Here is a 20,687-nt window from a genome sequence, read left to right as displayed (position 1 = left end):
ATTAAAATCAGCTGGTTAAGAACTTGTTGGGAAGCTGAAGGGAAAATTAGTTATGAAATTATACTGAGAATAGCCACCATTATCTGAACTGGAGCCTCCTGGCAGCAGTGGGCAATATGTGTACCAGGTAGCAAAGTCAACTTAAGTAACGTGTTGCTAAAAGGTGAAATAAATTTTACATGTTGTATGGACTGACTTGTGTATATTTTGTGACAAGATACATTGTAATACGTTAATATGAAGATAAATAAATGAAATGTTAGAACAGAAGTCACTCAGAGTAGAGGGGCACAATTGCTAAATGGCATAAAATATCTTCCCTTGGCACTTGTCCAGTTCCCATAGCCTTTAACAGTGACTTGTTGAAATGTCCCATTACAAGCACAGCAGCATGTGAACTGCAGGACATCAGTTACTTTTTCCCTGGGCTTCTGATATGTCAGGATTTTTGGTTTTATTACTATTCATATATTCCCTGAAACTGAAACCACTTTGATCTTTCTAAATCAGAATCTATCCCCTTAATAGTTTATGAGTGAGTTACTGTTTTCAGTTCTCAATGGTGGAACTTTGTATGCTTTGGACAGAGGCATTAAAAATACATAGAAACTTTCAATCCCACGTTAATACTTGCTAACCCTGTTAGTCAGCTTTCCAACCTGTGCATGTACAAATTACACAGAATTGACAGAGGATAAATGTCATCTAATAAAAAAGGAATCTGCTAAAATGCATATTTAATAGGAATGGAGTTATAAATAAACTCTTCCAAAACTGCTCAGTGGCCAAGTTTGTAGAGCTGCTCATGTAGTTACCTATCTGTGAAATTTTTGTTGAGGCATACTTGATTACAAATGATTGCCTTTTGTTACTTATGCATGGAATGTACATATTTCTTGCACTCATGTGGTGAGCCAGCACGGGCAAGTGGGAGAAAAACTGGTTAAATAAAAGAAATGGTTGCCATGCGTAAAACAAACAAACAAAAAGTGAAAAAACTTTGGCTGTGAAGGCCTTCTTGGATAGCCTAGAGACTTGGGTTTGTGTTGCTATAGCAAAACAACACAAAGGGACAGATCCTGCTGGCTTCACTCAAGCATCCCCATTCACTTCATTGGGACTTCTGACGTGGTTTAGAGAAAGATTTCTAGTTTGCTTTGCCACAGAAGCATTTGTAGAGAGCTGTGTCACCTCTGGCATTGTGCACATAAAGAAGACAGAAATAGAAGAGTCCATGTGGATAAGGAGGAGAGGAAGTGGAAGTTATTCTTCAAGCAGTAAGGGAAGAGATTAGACAAGGAGGATGATAGAGTTAAGGCAAGGGAAGAACTATGGGGATGGTAGGCAGTGATTGGAGAAATGGTGGCTATTAGGGAAAAGGCTTAAATGAACAGAAATGAAAGGGGAAAAGCAAAGCAATAAAAACCCCATTTAGCAATGGCTATAGGGAACTCCTGCTTCACAAAGCCTTAGATTCTGTTATTTCCTGCCAGTGCTGGCTGGGAAATCCTTAGTAGAATGATGTTTTTAAGAGGACACAGTATGCTTTCAACTTCTGAATTCTTTGATTATGCAGTAGCGTTAAAGGTAAAGTTTCTAGTTCCAAGGATGGCTTTAAAAAGTCCACAGAAGATTGGAATTCTGAGCAAAGCTGTATGCATCAAAATTCTGGTGGACAAACTAGAATGCTTCATATTTCCTCCTCTTCTTGTCCCTCCCCTCACGTGCTTCATCATATGTTTCACCCCCTCAATTTCCCCAGTCATCTTTAAAACCAAACAAAATCTTCTCTTAAGGTTTTTCCTGATGTTCTCAATAGCACTCATTCCTGATTGCCACTGTAAAATACTTTGCAGTGAAGCAGCTCTTTTGTAGTGTTCAGGCCCTCATTTATATTAGGACTAGTGGCCTCTATCCCTGCAAAAAAAGTTCCTACCAGGAACTTTGACCGTGAGTCTTCGGTGACTCCAGATTCAGATGCCCTCTTCTGTCCATCTTTCTTACGGCCTGTAGTAGTTTAGAACATAGGGATGAAAATAGTATGTTTAGTAATCCAGAAGCCCTCATGTCATCTTCTTCCACTTCCTCATCAGGACTTTTTAATTATACTTTTAATATTCCCTTTCAGTGACCTCAGTTGCAAAAATAGCTACCCAGATATACCCCAAAGGAAAAGATGGTTCTCTTGGAAATTTCTTTTGAATCTCAAATTAACTAAGAGTTCTGTTTATTTCTTGGGTAAATAGTTTAGGCTCCCAATCCTTTTGCACATCTTTCTTCTCTTGTTTCAAAGAAAATATCCCACCATTCACTGGACTTCATCAACTTTTCCTTATTTTCAGGTTTCATGTATTCTTTAACTACAGAAGGTTTCACACTGATGCAAAATGTGACATGTTTTGCAGTAGAGCACACTTTTTCCTTTTTTGTTTCTCTTTGGTAATGTCAGATGATACAGGTAAAACTTCATAGCTGACTTGTGAAAGACGGATATTGATCAAAACACCAGCATTCTGTTGAGTATATGTTGCCAAATGGAGTCACAGAGTGGATTGTGATAGTAGGAACCTAAGGGCCATCTGGTTCTATCACCTTGCCATGAGTGGAGACATCTTCCCAGGCTAACCAGGGCCCCAACCAACCTGACCTTGAATGCTTCCAGTAATGGGGCCCTCACAGCTTCTCTGGGCAACCTGTGCCAGTGCCTCAACAAATTCATGGGAATTTCTTCAGAATATCTAATTTAAATCCACCCTATTCTAGTTTGAAGGCATTATGCCTTGTCCTGTCACTATACGCCTTTGTAAGAAAGCCTTCTCCAGCTTTCCTGTAGGTCCCTTTTAGGTACTGAATGATGGCTTGCTGTAGGTTCTTTGTGGAGCCTTCTCCAGGCTCTCCCGGTTTGGCTTCACAAGGCAGGTGCTCCAGTCTTCTGAACATCTTTGTGACCCTTCTCTGGACCTGCTCCAGCAGCTTCGTGACCTTCTTGTTCTGGGGATCCCAGAGCTGAATGCAGTCCTCCAGTTGTGTTGGAGTAGAGGACAACGGTCTCTTCTCTTGGCCTGCTGCTCACGCTGCTTTTGATGTGGCACAGAATATGGTTGGCTTTGTGTGCTCACAGCCCTCATTCTTTCCAGTAAGAAATCACATAAAATGTGCAAGCCAAACCAGTGCCCCCTTTTCCTCTGATGCCTTTTTCTTTTTCTATTTTTTTTTTTTTTTTTTTGTCTTTGGGTACCCTCTCTGAAACTGCTGAGCTAGCTGTTAAGGACGTGTGACTTAAAGTTGACAGATGATCAAGTTTTCCATGCATGTTTGGTAGGTTTATTCTTAAGTTAATTATTAGTCAGATACTTGTCTGTGCTTGACTTAACTTGCTTTATTCCAGACATCTGTGTAGCTGGGAGTTCCTAAATTCATGAAAATTGCTGTCAGTTTGTCGCCCTTTCACATCGTCTCTCCAGGGGTGAAATTTTCCCTCCTTTTTAATTCTGTGAATGCTTATTTTCAAGAAAATGAAATCATTCTTCAGGAAGATCTTTCTGATTTTCATTTAATTTTTATTATTTCAGCCTTTGACCTGGCAGAATTGAAGAGAAGGTTAGGGCTTTTGGTTTGTATGCTGTCAGCTCTGAGTTACAAATGTTTTGGTTGGTGGGTGGCAGGGATGAAATATCATTCTTTTCTTTTTCTCTTGAAAATGGATGTATGTATGTATTCTCTCTCCCTTTTAAATAATCTGCCCCAAATCAATGCTGAATCTGAACTTGTCATTTTAGCGTACGTAGGTAGATGGTCACTGTAGAATGGGATGCTGAGCGGTTCTTAGCAACAAAGCTTGATCTCTCCCTTCTCTATGCTCCTCATTTCTGCATAACTGTGTGAGTTATAAAAGTATCACGGAAGAATGAGAGGTTTGTTCTGATGGCAGTTATCTGAGTAATATCGTATGCATTCCTACTTGGTGTGTTATTGAGTGAATGTGCTCAAGTTGTCTTTTTGTTTTCCCTTTTGTTCAGTGTTGAACTACTGATGTGTAACCACTTCATCAAGTTTCTGAATGCTCATTCATTGCCTATTTGCTCTTTCAGTATGTTGTGATGATCTTTTATAGAGTCACAGACTTTCCTGAGTTGGAGGAGATCTGCAAGTATTGGAGTTCACAAAAGGCAACGTGGCTAGAAGGCTTTCGATATGCTGTATTTATCGTTTGTTTTTATGGCAACATTTAAAAGTTGAATTAACAACCAAATACTCTGAGTATGTTAAGGTTTCTCTTCATCTAGAGAAGCAGCAACGAATGATTCCAGCTCATATTTAACTTCCCAAATGATGTTCAGTATCTGCCACAAATTCCTTTTGGCTTGCAATTTTGGCATTAAACTTGTTTGAGTTGGATCTTCATGTTCAAAGCTTCTGTGTTTAAAGGATTGTCCAACACTCCTGTCGACAATTCATTTCCCTTTAACGAAGGTTGGCCTTAATTTACCGCAAAGTTCAGTTTCCCTTTTGGTTTGATGAGTTTAGCTGTGTAACCTTACATTCTTGGTGTATGTGTTTGTGTGTAACAAGAGGTATCTGGGAACTCGCATATTTCTTCCAGTAGGCTCAGGATGAATTAGTTTTACAAGCCCCGCAAATTGTCCAGGGAAGCTGTGATTTTCTGAGGTTTTCCTGTTTTGAGCTGTTTCAGTCTCCAGTGTTGCTTGTGTCTGTTCATCCTTCTCCAGATTTTTTTTTTCCTTGAAGATACAGAGATCTTTTCATTGCGCGAAGGAATGAATGTCCCTCTTTAGAGTCTGCCGTAAACTTGTTTTCCCTAGAATGAGCTCAATTGTTAGAATTACAGGAGTTACCATTTCTTTAGGGGGCTTCCTTCCTTCGTTGCTATTATGCACTGGAAAGTATCAGTTCTAGAATTTCAACCAGACATTCTGTGTGCTAAAAACTGTTAGGAAATGCAAGTTAGACTGCTTCTATGAGGAAATGCAGAGCTTGAGAGTGGGCTGTAATGGATACCTGGCTCCTTCCTTGTCCTGTGTTTCTATCCTGCAAGAAGCATGTTACCCAGGGCACCTGTTAAGGATGCAAAGCATATGAGATTTTATTTGATTGGATGTGATATCAATGTTCTCATTGCCTACCTACTTGGCCCCTGGTCTCATTCTACACATTTAGATTGCTGGAGATCTAAATATATATATATATATATGTGGAATATGATGTTGTATATATTACACTTATTTCCCCATAAAAATATGTGGTGTGCATTTGATCAGAAGTTTGTACAGTTTTCCAGTTTGCAAGTATCCACTGTGTTGTCACTTACTTGTTCAGAACATCCAAGATTTTTGTTTGTTTTTAATGACCTGGTACATCAAGTAATGAAATCTCTTTAAATATTAGGAAATATTATAGTCAAACGGTCTTGAGAAGATTTCAGAATATATTATGCTGAGAAATGAATCACATTTATCATGTTACCCATAAACCAGCTAATACACACGTGAAACACGTGTTTCTTTTTGGTGTAATAAAGGTAGCAACAGATAAATAAATGAATATTTAAGTGTCCTAGGGAATTTGAATAGTTAACTTGTCTGAGACTGAATGCTGTTTCCAAGCTTCAGCAGTACAATTATTAATTGACAAAAGGAACTCTGGGTTTTCACTTCCAAGAAGATCACCACTTGCACAATGTGTGATACTGAAGAGCAGTGACTGCCAAGAAGTGCTCAAGTGCAGAGGGGAAAGAGTGCTAGGCTACCACTGCCCAGACTGTCTGGCAATATGAACTGCACTTCTCCAATACTCTCTTGAGGAAGGGAGTTCTATTTCTCTTGTTACAAGAGAGATAATTTTCAATAACTAGTAACATTTCTGTAAGTTGTATTTATATTGTGTTGTCCTTTTTTTTTACTTCTTACTGTAGGCAATTAGAAGTCTGGAAGATCTGATTTCAAAGCACACCACAATTTTCAAAGAAAGTAAATCTACATGAAGAGCTACAGAAAGAGCTGATTTAAGAAGATGGTGTTTGCAACAATGTCTTCAAGTTGTGTGACTCCAGTGTTTGCTTTGATGATTTTGTGTTTTGCAGATGCAGGTAGGTGGTGTTATGTAAATCATTCATTCAGTGTAACTTATTGTATATACCTGGAATTAGTGATCAAAATTAGGGCTTCACACTGGAAATGCATAGGCCAGCTAGTGTGACGGTGTGTGAAATGCTGTTTCTATAAGAGTTTTCATGCAGCTATCTTCCCAATTAAAACCATTCAAGAACTGCAGTAGTAACATACATACCAGCGTAGTGCTTCCTTCAAGGTCTCCAATCTATAGTTATGCTATGACTGTTTAGTTTGTAGAAAGGAATTAGACAAAAATTCCAGACCAGTAAGCCTGAAGGATATTGTAATAGAGCACTGAAAGCATCTTTCTTCTCCTATGGGACAAGCTTCACCTATGTCATTTCTGACAGTTGTCTGGTCTGTTTCAAAATTAACTGTCAATGGTGACAATGAGTTCTTTTTTATTAAAAGTTGTTGGTGTTATTGGAGGTCTCATGGGCTAGGAAGATGCATTGCCATTTATGGGGATTGTGCCTGCTGCGCATCTTGTCTTCAGCAGGGGTTTTTATAGCTCTGTGTTGCAATAACTTGTGACAAATAAATGAGAAAGATCCATAGACTTCAAGTACCAAGATTATATTCAAGTTTCTTCAAGTGCTGAAGTGATTCTTCTGAGTATGTTTGTTTGTCAAAGTTCTTCCTGTGGTTACAAGGGGAAGCCTCTTATGTGTCCAGTTTGATTACAGCATGGTTCGCTGGAGAAGCAGCCAAGTGGATATATAGTTAGTCAAAATGAGGTAGTGGGAAAAGTGGACAGTGGACAGAAGGCTTTCTTAAATCTGAGATGTCCTCATTGTGGAAAAGATGACCAGCTTTGGAAGAGATGTGGCTGAGCAATTAAATATGTTACAATTTGGCTTCCTTTCACCATCAGCATGGAAATTTATGTTGTTTCAAGCCCTCAAACCTTGTGGGACTTTCTCTGGGGCTGACCTCCTGAAGGCATCCATCCAGCATTAGTAACTTCGATTATTTAATAGTACATGATGTTAACATTTTGCAATAGCTTCATTACAGATGAACTTTTAGCAATGCAGGGTGTGTCAGAGTGTCTGTGGCCTGAGCTGAGGGTATGAATGCTGATCTTGGCTCAGGAGGAATTACTTTGTGTGATTCAGAGTCATCATCAATTCATGAAAAATCTACTTTAAGGGAAAGTACCAGTGTAGAAAATAAAAACTACGTTGATAGCATAGCATAGTTGATAGTTCATAGCAACCACGGTTACATTTTATTGTTGAGATTGCTTGATGCCAGCTTTAATTAAAAACACTACTTTAAAGGTGCTATCAAATACAGTACTACTATACAGTACTATCCAGTGTACCTTAGCATCTCTCTCTTTTGCAATCTCTTCTGTTTCTTTTTGGTTTGACTTCCAAGTTCTGTGTTTTATTCCATTGACAGCTGTTTCAAAATCAAAATTGCCATGGATCTGATTAAATGCTTATTCATGAAATGCTCCTGGTTGTAAAGGATCTCTGCAAGCACAGTCCAGCCCCCTGCCCTGAGCAGGGCTAGCTTCCAAGTTGGTTCACTTTTGGAGATCCTTCCCACTATCTGCGTGGGAATAAGAGAAGACAAGGAAGGAGTAGTGGGGTCAGTTGGTTTGGGAGAAGATAGAAGGGAGTGCTACTGTCACAGTTTCTGGCTGTGCCTGCTCAGTGGGTATTGGTTTTGTTCTTTTTCATTTTGCAGTAAATTCCTAATGAGAAAGATGAGTTCATTTAAAATGTATCATGATTACAGTAATATACAAGCAGTAAGGAACTGATAGATTGTGCTGAAGGAGGGGTAGAGGTTGAGATGAAGCAAATACTGTTACAACTGAGGAAGGACACCTCTGTGAAGGTTATTTAAAGAGAGCTTTTGCAGTGTTTTTCTGGTAGTAGTCATGAAGTCCTGTTAATGTAAACAATTAAACTTTACAGTCACAGAAGTAAATGAGAGAGTTTGTGGTTGTAAGTGAAACAGGGATGGGAGCAAGCAGTGTGTTTTCAGTGTGGAAAAAGCAGTGGCAAATGACTGAGCTATTGTCAATGTGATGGCCAGGGTACCACAGTCTTGGCTGTTAAACACCAGAGCACAGAACTCTCCCTTATCAAGCCTGAATAATTAACAAACTACTACTTCCCATACTACAAATAAAACTAAGAAATATAAATAAAACTGAGAAGTATAAATAAAATCCCTGCATGCCTGTGGTGAGGCCTGGGGGAGGCAGGGGGCAGCATGCCACCTCCCTAGGGTGTTGATTTTTATATATTGAGCCTTTTTCCAGCCTCCTCTTTGTTTCTTAAGTAGTGAGGCTGATACTGGAGAGCAAACCTTTATTTTGTTAGTCTCCCACTGATATTGAAGATCTTGTTTCTCTTTTTCTAATATTTTCAGCTTTGTTATCTTTTCAGATACAATGAATCTTCTAGGCAGAATCTCCGTTGCTTTTCATTTTGCTTTTTCAAGTAGTTGTGTGTTAAATATACATATTAAAAAACAACAGCAACAACAAAAACTGAGTTAGATGTCATGATGCACAAAGACGCATATGCAAGCCTGAGCTTAAAGGCTGCTATTCCTCATGCTAATCAACTAAGGAATACACTTCACTGATTTTTGCTTTGGAAATGGTTTTATATGAATATTCAAATAATGTTTTTTCTCTATTTCCTCTTATTTCTGAGATGTATGTATCTAAATGCTTATATGGATCTGTTCTGCTTCCACCCTGTGCACTGATTTCTTGTCCTCTCGTATTTCTGCTGCTTCAGTTGTACAGAAAAATACTGCGAGGAAAACCTGGATTTCTCTGCGATTTTTCTTCTGAATGGAAGAGAATTGCTGGCAAACTATCTGCTTGTCTGAAGGAGTCAGAGTTTTGAAGTGTGCTTGAACAAAGATCAGGCAACCTGCAGTAGGAACTTCACATAGTCTGTAAGAACTGCACATGCTGCAGCCATGCGTAACTTCATAAGCAAGTCTGGCTTTGTAGTCTCGAGGGTAAAAATATGTGGTCCTAATGTAGCTTAGATCAAAGACTGAAGCATTTACTTAATAGCAAATTTGTGCTGTTGGGTGCATGATGTCTTGATAAAAAGCCTTAGAGAAATTGAAATGTGTACCTATCCTAGAGCCTGAGGGCCTGATGTTCAACGATGCAGGTTTTCCTGAGAGAGTGGGAAGCATTTTTTAAAATTTGGATCTCTTTTCTTTTCTCCATCTTGTTGCCTAGCTGTTTACAATGAAACAGAAGACTGATGCAGACTGTGGGTCTGCTCTGTCTGAGGTACATCTTTGGGTGGTACAAATTGTCCCTGCTATGGACAAAGCAGTGCAACCATGGTGTCTGATATGACCAGAAGTTGCCCATGTGGCCGTGTTCTCATTCCTCTGACCCACCTAATATTTTGTGTTCCCTTGCTTACCTTGTAGATGTGTCTCATTGTAATGCTGTTGTGGTCAGGCCAGTGGAGACTGTAGCACTTGAATGATAAGTGGATATATGTTGAGCAATTTATCCATCCTCTATTATATAAACTTATAAATTTTCCTTCTTTTGTTACATCTGCCTTTGTGGTTTTCTTTCAACAGCCCCATTCCCATTCCCTCCTTTTCTACTATATTGTTGCCCTCACCTTTTTTTTTTTTTCAGTCTCCGTATTTGTTCTTATGAGCAACCTTGTGTTCAGAGCATGTGCTTCGTTGTCAAAAATTTCAACATGTGATTTGCTTGTAGGCTGATCTCCTGAGTCTGGAGTGCCCCTAGGTATGGTGATGATGGGTGTCCTATTAGCAAGCATAACAGTAGGAAGAAACAGGGCCTGTCACGGCATCTTTTCTTTGTTTACTTTAAGAGGAATTTCCCTCAACCTTGAGCTGTGAAAGCAATATAGGAGTCTTCAAAGTGCAATAGAAAGCCCTTCCACTCTAAGGTGAAGGACGTGATTGAAACAAAATAGGAGTCACACAAATTTCCTTCCCTTTTGGATAATGTTTGTTGCATATTTCCCAGATGTAATGTACTGGCTTTATTTTCCCTAAAAATATTTGTTGCCAGAGGTGTGGGGTTTTTTGTTTAAACTGTGGTTGGAGGATGAGAACAGAGGTTTAATCTCAAATTACTAGAATTAGAGCAAAGTGCAGACTAGTTTTGACATCAGAATGCTTAAGGATTTTACTCTCTATCTTTCTCTTCCTTTAGTTCATTATTGCTATAACCAAACTCTACCTTGAAACACTGCCCAGTAATTTCTTCCTCTCCAGGCATCTGCATGAGCGAGTCTGCTAGGGAAGTTGGACTCGGAGTGTTTAAAGGCATGCATCCTCATAGAGGAGCTGAAGGAGCAGCAGGTGGTTTGTGTGCCATTGGCTTGTGCTGTGCTGGTGCCACTGCTATGCTGTGTACCAGCAGGGCTGGAAGGGAGCAGCTGTGCTCCTTTAAGAAGGGCTCATCGCTCAGTTCTGAGAAATGCTAATTAGGAACCACTGACAGCTCTGCTGTTTGGTGATCTACTCCTGTGTACATTAGTTTCTTAATGTAATCGGTCTGTCTCTCAAGCGAATCAGATCTGGTGTCATTTCTCTGTGGCTTAGGCTTAAATAGTATTTTTATCTTCAGAAAAACACAAATTTCTGGAAAACTTGAAGTGCCTGGATACAAAGAAAGGCTATATATTTCAGAAGAGAGTTGTATTGCAGCCTCAGAATTGCTGAAACTCAGCAGGCTGCATTTTTCCTTTATCAGCAAGACTCTGAAGCTATAAACAGTTGAATTTCTGAACACTGCACCCACATGGAGGGGTGGTAGGTCCCGATTCAGCAAAACAACTGAGCGTATGTCTAAGTGCTCTGCTGAAGCAGAACATTTATAAGTGAATTTGAAAGTCTCATTCTTTGATTAAAACTGACTCTGGATGATGTCAAAGGAATTCTAAGAAATATGAAGCCCTTAGTGCAGTACTTGAATTGTATGGATGCAGGCAAATGGTAGCATTACTGAGCATCTCTGGAGGATAGCATTCAACTGATGAAAAACAGTTATATAGAAAATTTTAAGGTGTGGTATGTTGAATGACATTAATCCTTGTCTTTCCAAGCAGATTTATTATGTCTTATTTAACAGAAACTAGTCTTTAAGAAGTTACAAGCATCACATAATAAATTTATAAATACTATGCTAAAAATAGTTCTTCTGTTTTCTGAAGGGAATTGGGATTTAGGATTTTGCTTGTAGAGCTTTAAATATCCTTTCCTCTATTATAGGCCCTTGTTAATGCTGTTTTAGCTTCTCCATTTGCCATTTGTCTTAAAAATAACACAACCCCTTAATCTTGATGATAAAGTGAAAAGGGCTTATTAGTTGACTAAAAACATGAATACCAAAGAGAGATACAGAAGTTCCCCGATCCCATCATATCTTTGTTGAAGTAATAGGTACTCTGGAACATACCTCATTCCTTACCTTCTAACTAGTTTGTATTTATCCTTAAAACATTTTTATTTTCTTTCATATCTGTTTTAAAATTCTTCTCCCATCAAATGACCTCAGCTGGTCTTAACGTTATTCACCCCAGAGTTCTCTTGAATCTGCTTACCTTCACTTTTTTTTGTGCTTGGTTTTTTCTTTTGCTGTGGAATAACATAACTTCTGTAATTTGGACTAAGCAGGGCATGTACAAACATCAAACAACAGACTTCTATCTGTTGACACAAGACAGGAAAAATCAGGCTTCAAGGACTGTAGTGCCTCCAAACCCAGCATTCCCCAGTGTGATCCTAGATGTCTCAACAAGAAAGGGAGGATATGCTGTTAGAAACACAGTTGTTGCTTTCACATGGAAAATTTGAGTTTCTAGAACACATTTTCTTTGATAAACTTTTCCACTTAAATATATTTGCATGTGTCAACACAGTTGTTTCTATGCTGGTTTCCTGTTGTATAAAGAGAATGTAAGGACCAGGTATGTTCCTTTTCACAGAAGAGAAATACATTTATTCTCTGGTGCTAATGATAATAAAAGGAACTGAAATTCCTCAGGCTATAAGTCAGAGGAGAGATGAATTTGGAGTAGAAAAAAAAAAAAGTCAGCACAAAGGCTGTGCAGTGTTTCATTACCTGGAGGCATTGGGTTGGATTCCTCTTTTGTGTAAGCTTGTTCTCTGTCAATGGAATTTCACCAAGGATAAATTTTGACCCCAGGTGACAAAAGCAAGGGTTTTTAATAATTTTGTGAAGTGTAACTGTTTTAAGCACAGTGTGCTTTTCTTTATGTTTTCAAGTGTACTTTGTAAAAGATGGAGCTATTGTTCCCTTATTTGGCAACTGCAACACTGTGGGACTCACTAATAGGCATTTAATAAAAAAGGGATTTTAACTGTCAGAGATGGAACCTGAGAATATATTTATTCCTTCAATATTGGAAATAGCGTATAGAGGAGCACACAGAGCCATTCAGCAGTAAGCTGTGGAAACATCTCTGAGGTTTGTTGCTGTTTATGTTTTCAGCAAGTTTTACTTCACTCTGAAACACTCCTTGTTTGTTGTCTGTTCCCCTCTCTTTCTCCCTGTGCATTTATTATTACTGTTTATTAATTTTTGTTTAACATGTGCTGCCACAAGCAGGTGAATAATTGATTTTTGTGCTTATCTTCACTTCTTCATGTGTGTTAGCATCTTGACATCCACAAGCTGAGATGTTGTGTCCAGCTCCCCCAAAAGTTTGAAGTTAATTACGGGAGCTCTGCTTTGCTTTTAGTTACACTGACATGATTTTGAAACAGCTTTACTGTCTCCAAAGAAGCTGTGATTAAAGCAGCACGGTGCAGACATCTGCTCACTGAATATCTGGCTTCTGGGCAGCAGGCAGATGTGACTGAGGCTGTATGTGAGGAGATGCATGTGCCTTGCAGTGAGTTTTGGTAGGATCTCTTTATCTACTTCTCCTCTGCTACAATACCCTGCAGTCTCAGCTGCCTTTCCATGCCCTTGTTGTGGCCCTGCTGTACGATGTCAGGTACTTTTGATGTGCAGGCTGCCTGCTTGCCCTCAGAGCTCAAATGAGTGAGGCTTCATGCAGTTTCTCATAGGATAGATAGCGAAAGACATCATGGTGTGGATGGCTCACTCCAGGCTTCTGTGGTGAAGCTCTTGGAACATGACCAGCCAGCAGAGATGTACCGGCACTTTTTGGGCTGCTTGGTGCCTTGGTTAGCGGCCCTACCCGGAATGGCTCAGGGCAGTGCCTGCCCAGGCCCTGGCTGAGGGCTGAGGTGGAGACTTCTGCCCTAGGACTGACGTGTGCTTTTCATGTAGCCAACATGCAGCTGCCCTGTGTGATTTGGTGTGCATGTGTTCCTCCTTCGTGGTGACTAAATGCAAATGCCTGTGTCTGCAGGACCCTTGAGAGAGGGCGGGGTGTGTACTGTAGGCGGTCAGTGCAATTCCCTCTGGCTGCAGGCTGTCCTTGGCCATGGGCAGGGTCTGAGTTTGCTGGGCTGCTGGCTGCATTACGTTTCTTGCGCAGCCCCTCGTTCTGGTGGCCACAGGTGGATTGAAGGCATAGGAGTCATCCACAAGCCCTGGCTCTTGACTGAAGATGAAAGGCTTATATTTGGATTAGTGACTTTCTCTGTGATCTTGCCATGAGTTATTTCATCTCCTGGTCTTAGTCTCTTGGTACTTAAAACAGATGTGTTCTGTCCTGTCTTCCTCCATGCAGGACTGTTTAAAGGACTAACATCATAGCTTTCAAGTGCTTGGATCACATTGGTCCCAACTGCAGTTATCTTATTAATTCTTCAAAACCTCCCCATGCCCTTTTTTGGAGCATGAAAATCACAAAGCCTTTATTTAAAGTTATGTCAAAATTTTTGCCTTTCTTGCTTGTGTTTAGACTAATGGATGCTGAACTACAGAAGTTCTCTCTGATCTCAGATAAGGAGCAGGCTGGTTGAAGTTTTGGCAAGCCATAAATTAGTTATAATATTCTGAGGAGTGTCTTAACTGATTGAGCTGCTGCTTTTTTCTTTCTTCTTCTTCTGCCATTCCAACTCTTATTTAAAAAGAGAATCAATCATTTTTATGGGAAGGAGAACAAGTCACACTTAAATCAAGTGGATGGGGGAAATGTGAGACCACTCTTACTTTGCTGAAGGGAAAAAGGTTTTCAGGTGAAATATGAGTCTTGCATCATTAGAGGAAAGATTGCAACAGCAGGTGGGACATCCATGTGTAGTTTGAGTTACGTGTTAGAAATTCAATATGTGGCTTCAGTTTCTTGTGTTAAGGCACTCTACCTCTTTGGAGGTGATTTGTTAGTTACATATTCTTTAAAAGGTTGCTAGTTTTCCACACTTCCTGCTTTGGAATGCTAGATCAGTAGCAAAATTTCCTTTCATAATACTAAGAATTCAAATCTGCAATTATTTTTCTATGGGATATTTTCACCTTTAAGCTGAAAAAGTAACAAGTGTTTGATAAAAAAGGCAAGAAAGCTCTTTAGAGATTACTGTGGGTATTACTTGTCTCGGCTGCTTTCTGGAACTAGCTTAGTAGTAGCTGTTTTTCTTACTGAAGTAGTACTTTTCCTTCCCTCAGTGCTAATATTTGATCTTTCTGATAACATGTATCATCATGGGTGGAAGTAAGAGAGCTAAAATATGCATCACGAGAAGGACTCTCTGAAGAATTTTTTTTTTTTTTTTAAGAGAAGATTACAATTGCCTGAGCAATAATACCTGAGTAAATGCTTCACAAGTGACTCTTGTTAGAAGGCTAGCTAGATGACTTTAGTAATACTTTCTGTAACAGGCAAAAACACAACTGAAATAGCAAACAACAAAAAACTCAACCATATTACTGAATTACTCAGACTAAGGAATGTTTCATATCAGTAGCAGGAAAAAAAAAAACTGTTCAGAAAAATACCCTATTCTGTTGCTGGTAAATTTTCTAGAGGCTTTTTTTTTTTTTTTTTTTTTTTTTAATAAATTGACGTTTAAGGCAGTCTGGGATGATGGATTTCAAGTAAAATCGTTCTAAAAATGAAAGTTACTGACATTTTGGTGTTCATTACATTTACAGCATATTAAAGCTACATTTGCAGCAAGAAGCTTGTAAGTCAGCACTATGACTACCAGGCTGAACTTTAATTTTATTAGTATGTTTCAGGAGAAAAGAATTCTAATGAAACTGTTCTGAGCATTGAGCTGCTTAATGGTGTTATTAAAATCTTCCTATATGCAGGGAAAAAACTTCTGAACAGCTAATTTTTCTGTTTGTTTCAACATCATAGAATAACTATATATAAGTATTCAGCCACAAGCTGTTTGAGATTTCAGATAAAGAGATTGCTAAGAAATCTTTTTTTTCTTTTTCTTTTCGTTTTTTTTTCTGCACCTAAGATGTCTCTTTTAGGTCAAGTGCTTATGTATGTCTATGATTTGATGAGATTGCTCAGTGAAAAAGTAGAATGAAATCTGGGTTCATAAGGGAACATTTTTTTGAACAATGAATCAATGCTTTTTGGCCCAGCGGACTGGATTTATCAGTGCAATAGATAAAACGCTTTGTTTTGATGTAGCTGACTGAATTAACTCAGTCACTCAGTGTAGGTACAGTTCTGGTACCTACCTTCTCTCCATGTTCCAATTGCTTCCAATTATTTTTTGAAATGGAGACATTCCAATCCAGTAGAAGGGGTGCGATTGTTTTTCATCTCTTATTATTCCTCTATGCCAGCCTGTTATGTTGACATGCCTGTGCTCATTGGTGGGGTTCCTTGCTGGAATACTTCTCTGGGGATTCAGATTACTCCCTTATGGGCTATGAGATACTGTGACAGGAAAGATTGCTTTCACATCATAGTTGCCTGCACAGTTGCTATATCTTCTGCCCTTTAATCTTGCTCTAAACCAGGCAGTAAGTTTCTGCTACAGATATGGTCATATGACAGTATGACTCTAGGATAATGTTATATGCATAAATGGCATAAAATTTAGAGCAGTGTAGCACAGGTCATCTTTCTTCTTAATCCTAGAGTTCGTTTCCTGAGGCAGTATGAACACAGCTGTCCTAGTCAGAAGTCCTTCGATATTCTTCCTCTATTTGCAATGCATAGGTCTGCTGGATTTTTCTCCTTATCGACTTCTAGTTACACTTTCTGTGCTGTACATCACTAGTAGAATTAGAGAGATTTAGTAGAAACCTGCAAGGGCTGCAAGTGCAAGGGCTGTTGTGCAAGTGAGGAGACGCGTGTAATTACTTCCTTTCAATGGGACTCTATGACTGCAATGGGTGCTATGCTTTGTTTCTCTCTTCCCTGGAGTATGTTCTTCCTCTTGTGTCTAATACCTGACTGTATCTGTTTGTATCTAAGACGTCTGTTTTCTTATTTAGTGTGATCCCAACACTAATTAGTATTTGATGCCTTTGTAAAGCCCCTAATACATATATACAGCAACTGGTACAGGCTTCTTAAACAACAGTTTAGTTATGTGTTTGTGGATTATGTGTGGTCTCTCTTTGCACTTCTGGGTGCATGAAAACTGCAGTCAACTGTTTTAGGTGGTTAACTAAACTGTTACTGATTGTACAAGGGCTGCTCTGAAAGTAGTGCCTACCATTTTATGGTGTTCTCCCAGGGCCAGAGGTGAATGTTGGTGAGTAGTGGTTCAACCTTCCCACCAATATTTCATTACGTTTTGTTGCCGTGTGACAGAGGGGCACTTTGTCAAATTGGTATCTGACATAGGAGTGTAGATGGAGTAAAGATGTGTCACTGGATTCCTCCTTCCATAAAAAATGGCACCAGCTGACATTCATTGCTGCTTGCTGAATGAGCCTGTTTATGAGTGCAGCCTGCAGACATTTGTTAAATGCTGGTGATGATGCATAACTAGTGGTAGTGGCTGTGTTGGGAAAGTGTTTTGTAGCTGAGAATTTGCTCTATCAAATATTGTTATTATGCTCTTTGTATTTGTTGTAGTTTCCGTGGGTACAAATAGGAGGCATTACTTTTGGAACTAAGTGCAGTAAAATTGCTGGTAAATGAGAATACAAGTCCATGCTTTATTTCTGAGTTTGTTTTGTTGCTGTAGCCTTATTATCCAAAAAAAGTAATTTGTGCACGAGAAGAGCTTTGTTCTTTTCCAGCCAATCTTATGAGGCTGGTAGTAGGGCTGAGAGCATTGGGGCTGCAGAACTGGGCTGCCTTGTTTAACTCTTACTACGAGTTTGGTCTGTGTTGACCTTACTGAAATCACATACTGTGATTATTTCTTTGGTTGTTTGTATCTGAAGTCATTGATGTCCCATTAGAAAATGCTGATGCCACTCCTCAGTTGATTGGCAGGGATATATATTTTTTTCCAAGCAGTTATGCAGTCAAGCTTACACTTGACCAAGTAATTTCTCTTCCAGTGATATAATGTTAGGATTGCCTGCGGACTGTATGAGCAGAAAATCACTATGAATCTTACAAAATTTTCATAAAATAATGGGTCTTAACTTCATGGAAGTGGATATAAGGTTTACCACTGGACCTCTGATAGGAAGGACAAGTTTCAGCCTGGCTCCCATTGCTCGTGTGAGAGCTTTTGAAGCCCCAGAAGCGTTGTTTGTTTTCCCTGCACCATCATGATTGCTAGTGCAAACACAGGAGCACCCTTGACAGTGGGTGGCCAGAGCAGGGGGGGCCTCCCTGGGGCCTCCCTTTTCTTTAGCAGCCTATGTTTGTTCTAGATCAAAACTGAATTTCCTCTAACAGAAGTGTGGTATCAAAGTTTTGTCAAAGTCTTTTGAGTATCTGTTGATCTGTGGTTCACCTGGTGGCAGTTAGTCATCAACTCTTAAGTAAAGCATTCCCTGCCAAAAATGAAGCATGTGGCAAAATAGAATGTAGCTGGCGTAGCTACACCATTTACCCTAAAAGTATAAATAGAAATGACAGATGCTTTTTAAAAATTCATGTGATCAATGTAACTATGTCTGCAAGAAGGATTTGCCATCTTAATATAGTTTTCAACAGTGAAATTTGATGTATTATGGAAAGGAAATGTACCACTGTACCACCAATAGCATTGACATTTGCATGCTTTTCCTTTTGAAACTGAACCATATGAGAAGACTTACAGTAACTTTACCAGATCCTGTGTAGGATCATTTATTTGCTTTCCTTTGTATTAAATTACCTTTTATATGGTTTCCAACTTCTGTCAGGTTAGACAGATGGTCACGAGCTCTTGTTTGTTCCTCAAAATAAAAACTAATACTGCTTATGGATCCATTTAAATGGGTCATTTAAATGTTACTTTCTTCTACAAAAGTAATTGTAATAATTTAAAAATAATAATCTGGGTACATGAGATGCATAGCAAGGATCACCTTCAGACTCTGACCAATTCCAGCAAAACAAATTTCAAATTTCATGGTACAAAGTGCCACTACCACGCGCTGACTCGGTGACAGTTTTTAAGTGTGTCTCGTCTGACGGGAAGATATATTAGTCATCTTGTTTAATAACCTTTCTTGGGGACTGTTTCAAAGCATACAAAGCATGCGTGAGGCCCCACAGCCTGCTGACTCCACTGCAAAGTTATTTTACATCTAGTAAGCTCCAGGATAGTGACTGTTTTCCAAATAATGCTGTACTTTACTGATTGTACTTGAAAACATGAGTTAGTGTCATGATGCCAAGTCACTTTGAAAGTTTCACTGTAAGATTTTTCTTTACTCACACCATATGTAGGTCTGTTGTATGCCTTGTTGAAATGGAAAAGACTCACTTAGGCATCTAGTTCCAGGGAATTAATGTGGCAAGAAAGTTTCTCCTTTAGAGCTCACTGTTATCCTGTGGCCAGTGTGACAAAATGTAGTCTGTGTTTTTGTCTTGTTTGGTTGTTCTGGAAGCATCTGGAGGTATTCCTGCTGGAGAAGATGACTGAGTTCACAACCCCCACCATGCCTGGGATCCCCTCTGTGTCCCCCCGCCACTGGCAGTGCTGAGGGAGCTCTGGGACTTCTTAAGGCAATGAAGGTGAGGCATGAAGTGAGGCATGTTGAACTCTTACCTTAGAGTGAGTTGGATTGCAGCATTCATGGGGTCAGAGGAAGGGAACCTGCTTTAGCAGGGGCTTGGACTAGGTGATCTCCAGAGGTCCTTTCCAACCTCTACTGATGTTTGACACAATTCTGTAACTGTTACTGAAACTTGAGCCTGCTCTGAGGTTCTGAGATTCTTTTTTCAGGCAGCAGTGACATTCCAACATGTGCCCTGTACAGGCTTTTAATGTTGGGCATCCTTTCTTCAATTTCTTTTTTCAAAGACAAAGTAAAAGCCAGTAAGAGTTGGTGAGGTGAAGAGCCATTGTGATTTCATTTAGAGGCGGGCTCAGTTCTCCTTTTATATCTGATGCTGGCCTGGGAGTATTTACTGTACTCGTGTCTTGGACTCAAATTATTTTCAACTTATTAATAGTTTCGCAAATGCATTTAACAGTGAACTGTGATGTGCATGCTCTTTTTGGTTACAGTTAACAAGCAGATGGTTGGTGCATTAACAAAATGTGAATGCCATTAACTCTTGCAGAACCACATCTCTGTGTTTCTCTAAATGTCCTTGTCAGAACTCTACAGAGCACAGAGCAGTGGACACGTGCTTAATAAAGGAAGGAATTATGAGAATGAAATAAAATCTTTTTGTATTTTGGAAGGAAAGAAAGAGGCTCTAAAAGCAAGACTTGACTTTTTCCTGGGTAGAAGACACTTGAGCGGGGGCATTTGGTACAAAACTCTTTAAACAGAACTTTACCACAAGGGAAAAAGAAAGAGACATTAGAGATTTGTTTGAGATATCTGACTCTCTTGTGAGAGATTTCTCAATTGAAGAAAATTTCCTGCTCATTGAGAACGACTTTGTTTTGCTGTAGGATTTATTTAATTCCTAGTGAAGGGCAGAGAAGATCAGGCAGGCCGATCAGTGTTTTGTTTTACAGTTGAACTTTTTTATGATTATTTTCATGGCTTTTGAAAATCTCAGCACCGGGAAAGTTCACTCACTCCATCAAAATTTACGTTTTAGATGATGAAAACCATGCTCATCCAGTGATGTTGCTTTTTCTCATCAACGAATGAGAGACGCAAATGTAGGATATATACAGCCAAACCTTTTGCATGTGGCTGCAATCTGTGTGAGCCAGATCACTCCCTATGAATCAGTTGTACAATATGTGTGCGCTCTGTTTTGTATAAAGGTCCGCTCCCAAGTTGTTTAGAGTCATCCTTTCTCACTCTCCATTTAATCTTTTCTCTGGCAAATCTCCCATAGACCTCATCTGGGTTCTTGCCTGATTAAGGACTAAAAGTTTGACCCTGTGAGATAATAAAAACCCCAGCATCCCCACAAGGACCTACAGATTTCAATGGGAGTTGAAGGCAGTATGTGCTGCTAAAGTGTTCAGCGTATATGCTGGGTTTAAGGTAATGATTTGAGCACTTGGCTGGGTTACAGTACACATACTTACTGGCCCTAACTTGATTAAACTGCAGGTATATTGCCATTA

The 20,687-nt window shown here is 39.4% G+C and overlaps 1 protein-coding gene across 2 annotated transcripts in view; it reads left to right on the top strand.

The window, feature by feature from the left end:
- TGFBR3 (transforming growth factor beta receptor 3) overlaps positions 1 to 20,687 on the top strand; it is a 116,703-nt gene that overhangs the window by 13,289 nt on the left and 82,727 nt on the right. For both annotated transcript variants that reach the window (XM_052666541.1, XM_052666539.1), the window contains one exon: positions 5,933 to 6,106. In XM_052666541.1, coding sequence (XP_052522501.1) covers positions 6,031 to 6,106 — 76 coding nt within the window. In that variant the 5' untranslated portion in view covers positions 5,933 to 6,030. The remainder of the gene's footprint in view (positions 1 to 5,932; positions 6,107 to 20,687) is intronic.

The sequence above is a fragment of the Tympanuchus pallidicinctus genome, unplaced genomic scaffold, assembly GCF_026119805.1.
Source record: "Tympanuchus pallidicinctus isolate F22 unplaced genomic scaffold, pur_lepc_1.0 scaffold7, whole genome shotgun sequence".
Taxonomy (NCBI): Eukaryota; Metazoa; Chordata; class Aves; order Galliformes; family Phasianidae; genus Tympanuchus; species Tympanuchus pallidicinctus.
The sequence above is the reverse complement of the archived record's forward strand: the minus strand, read 5'-3'. Positions and strand labels throughout refer to the sequence as shown.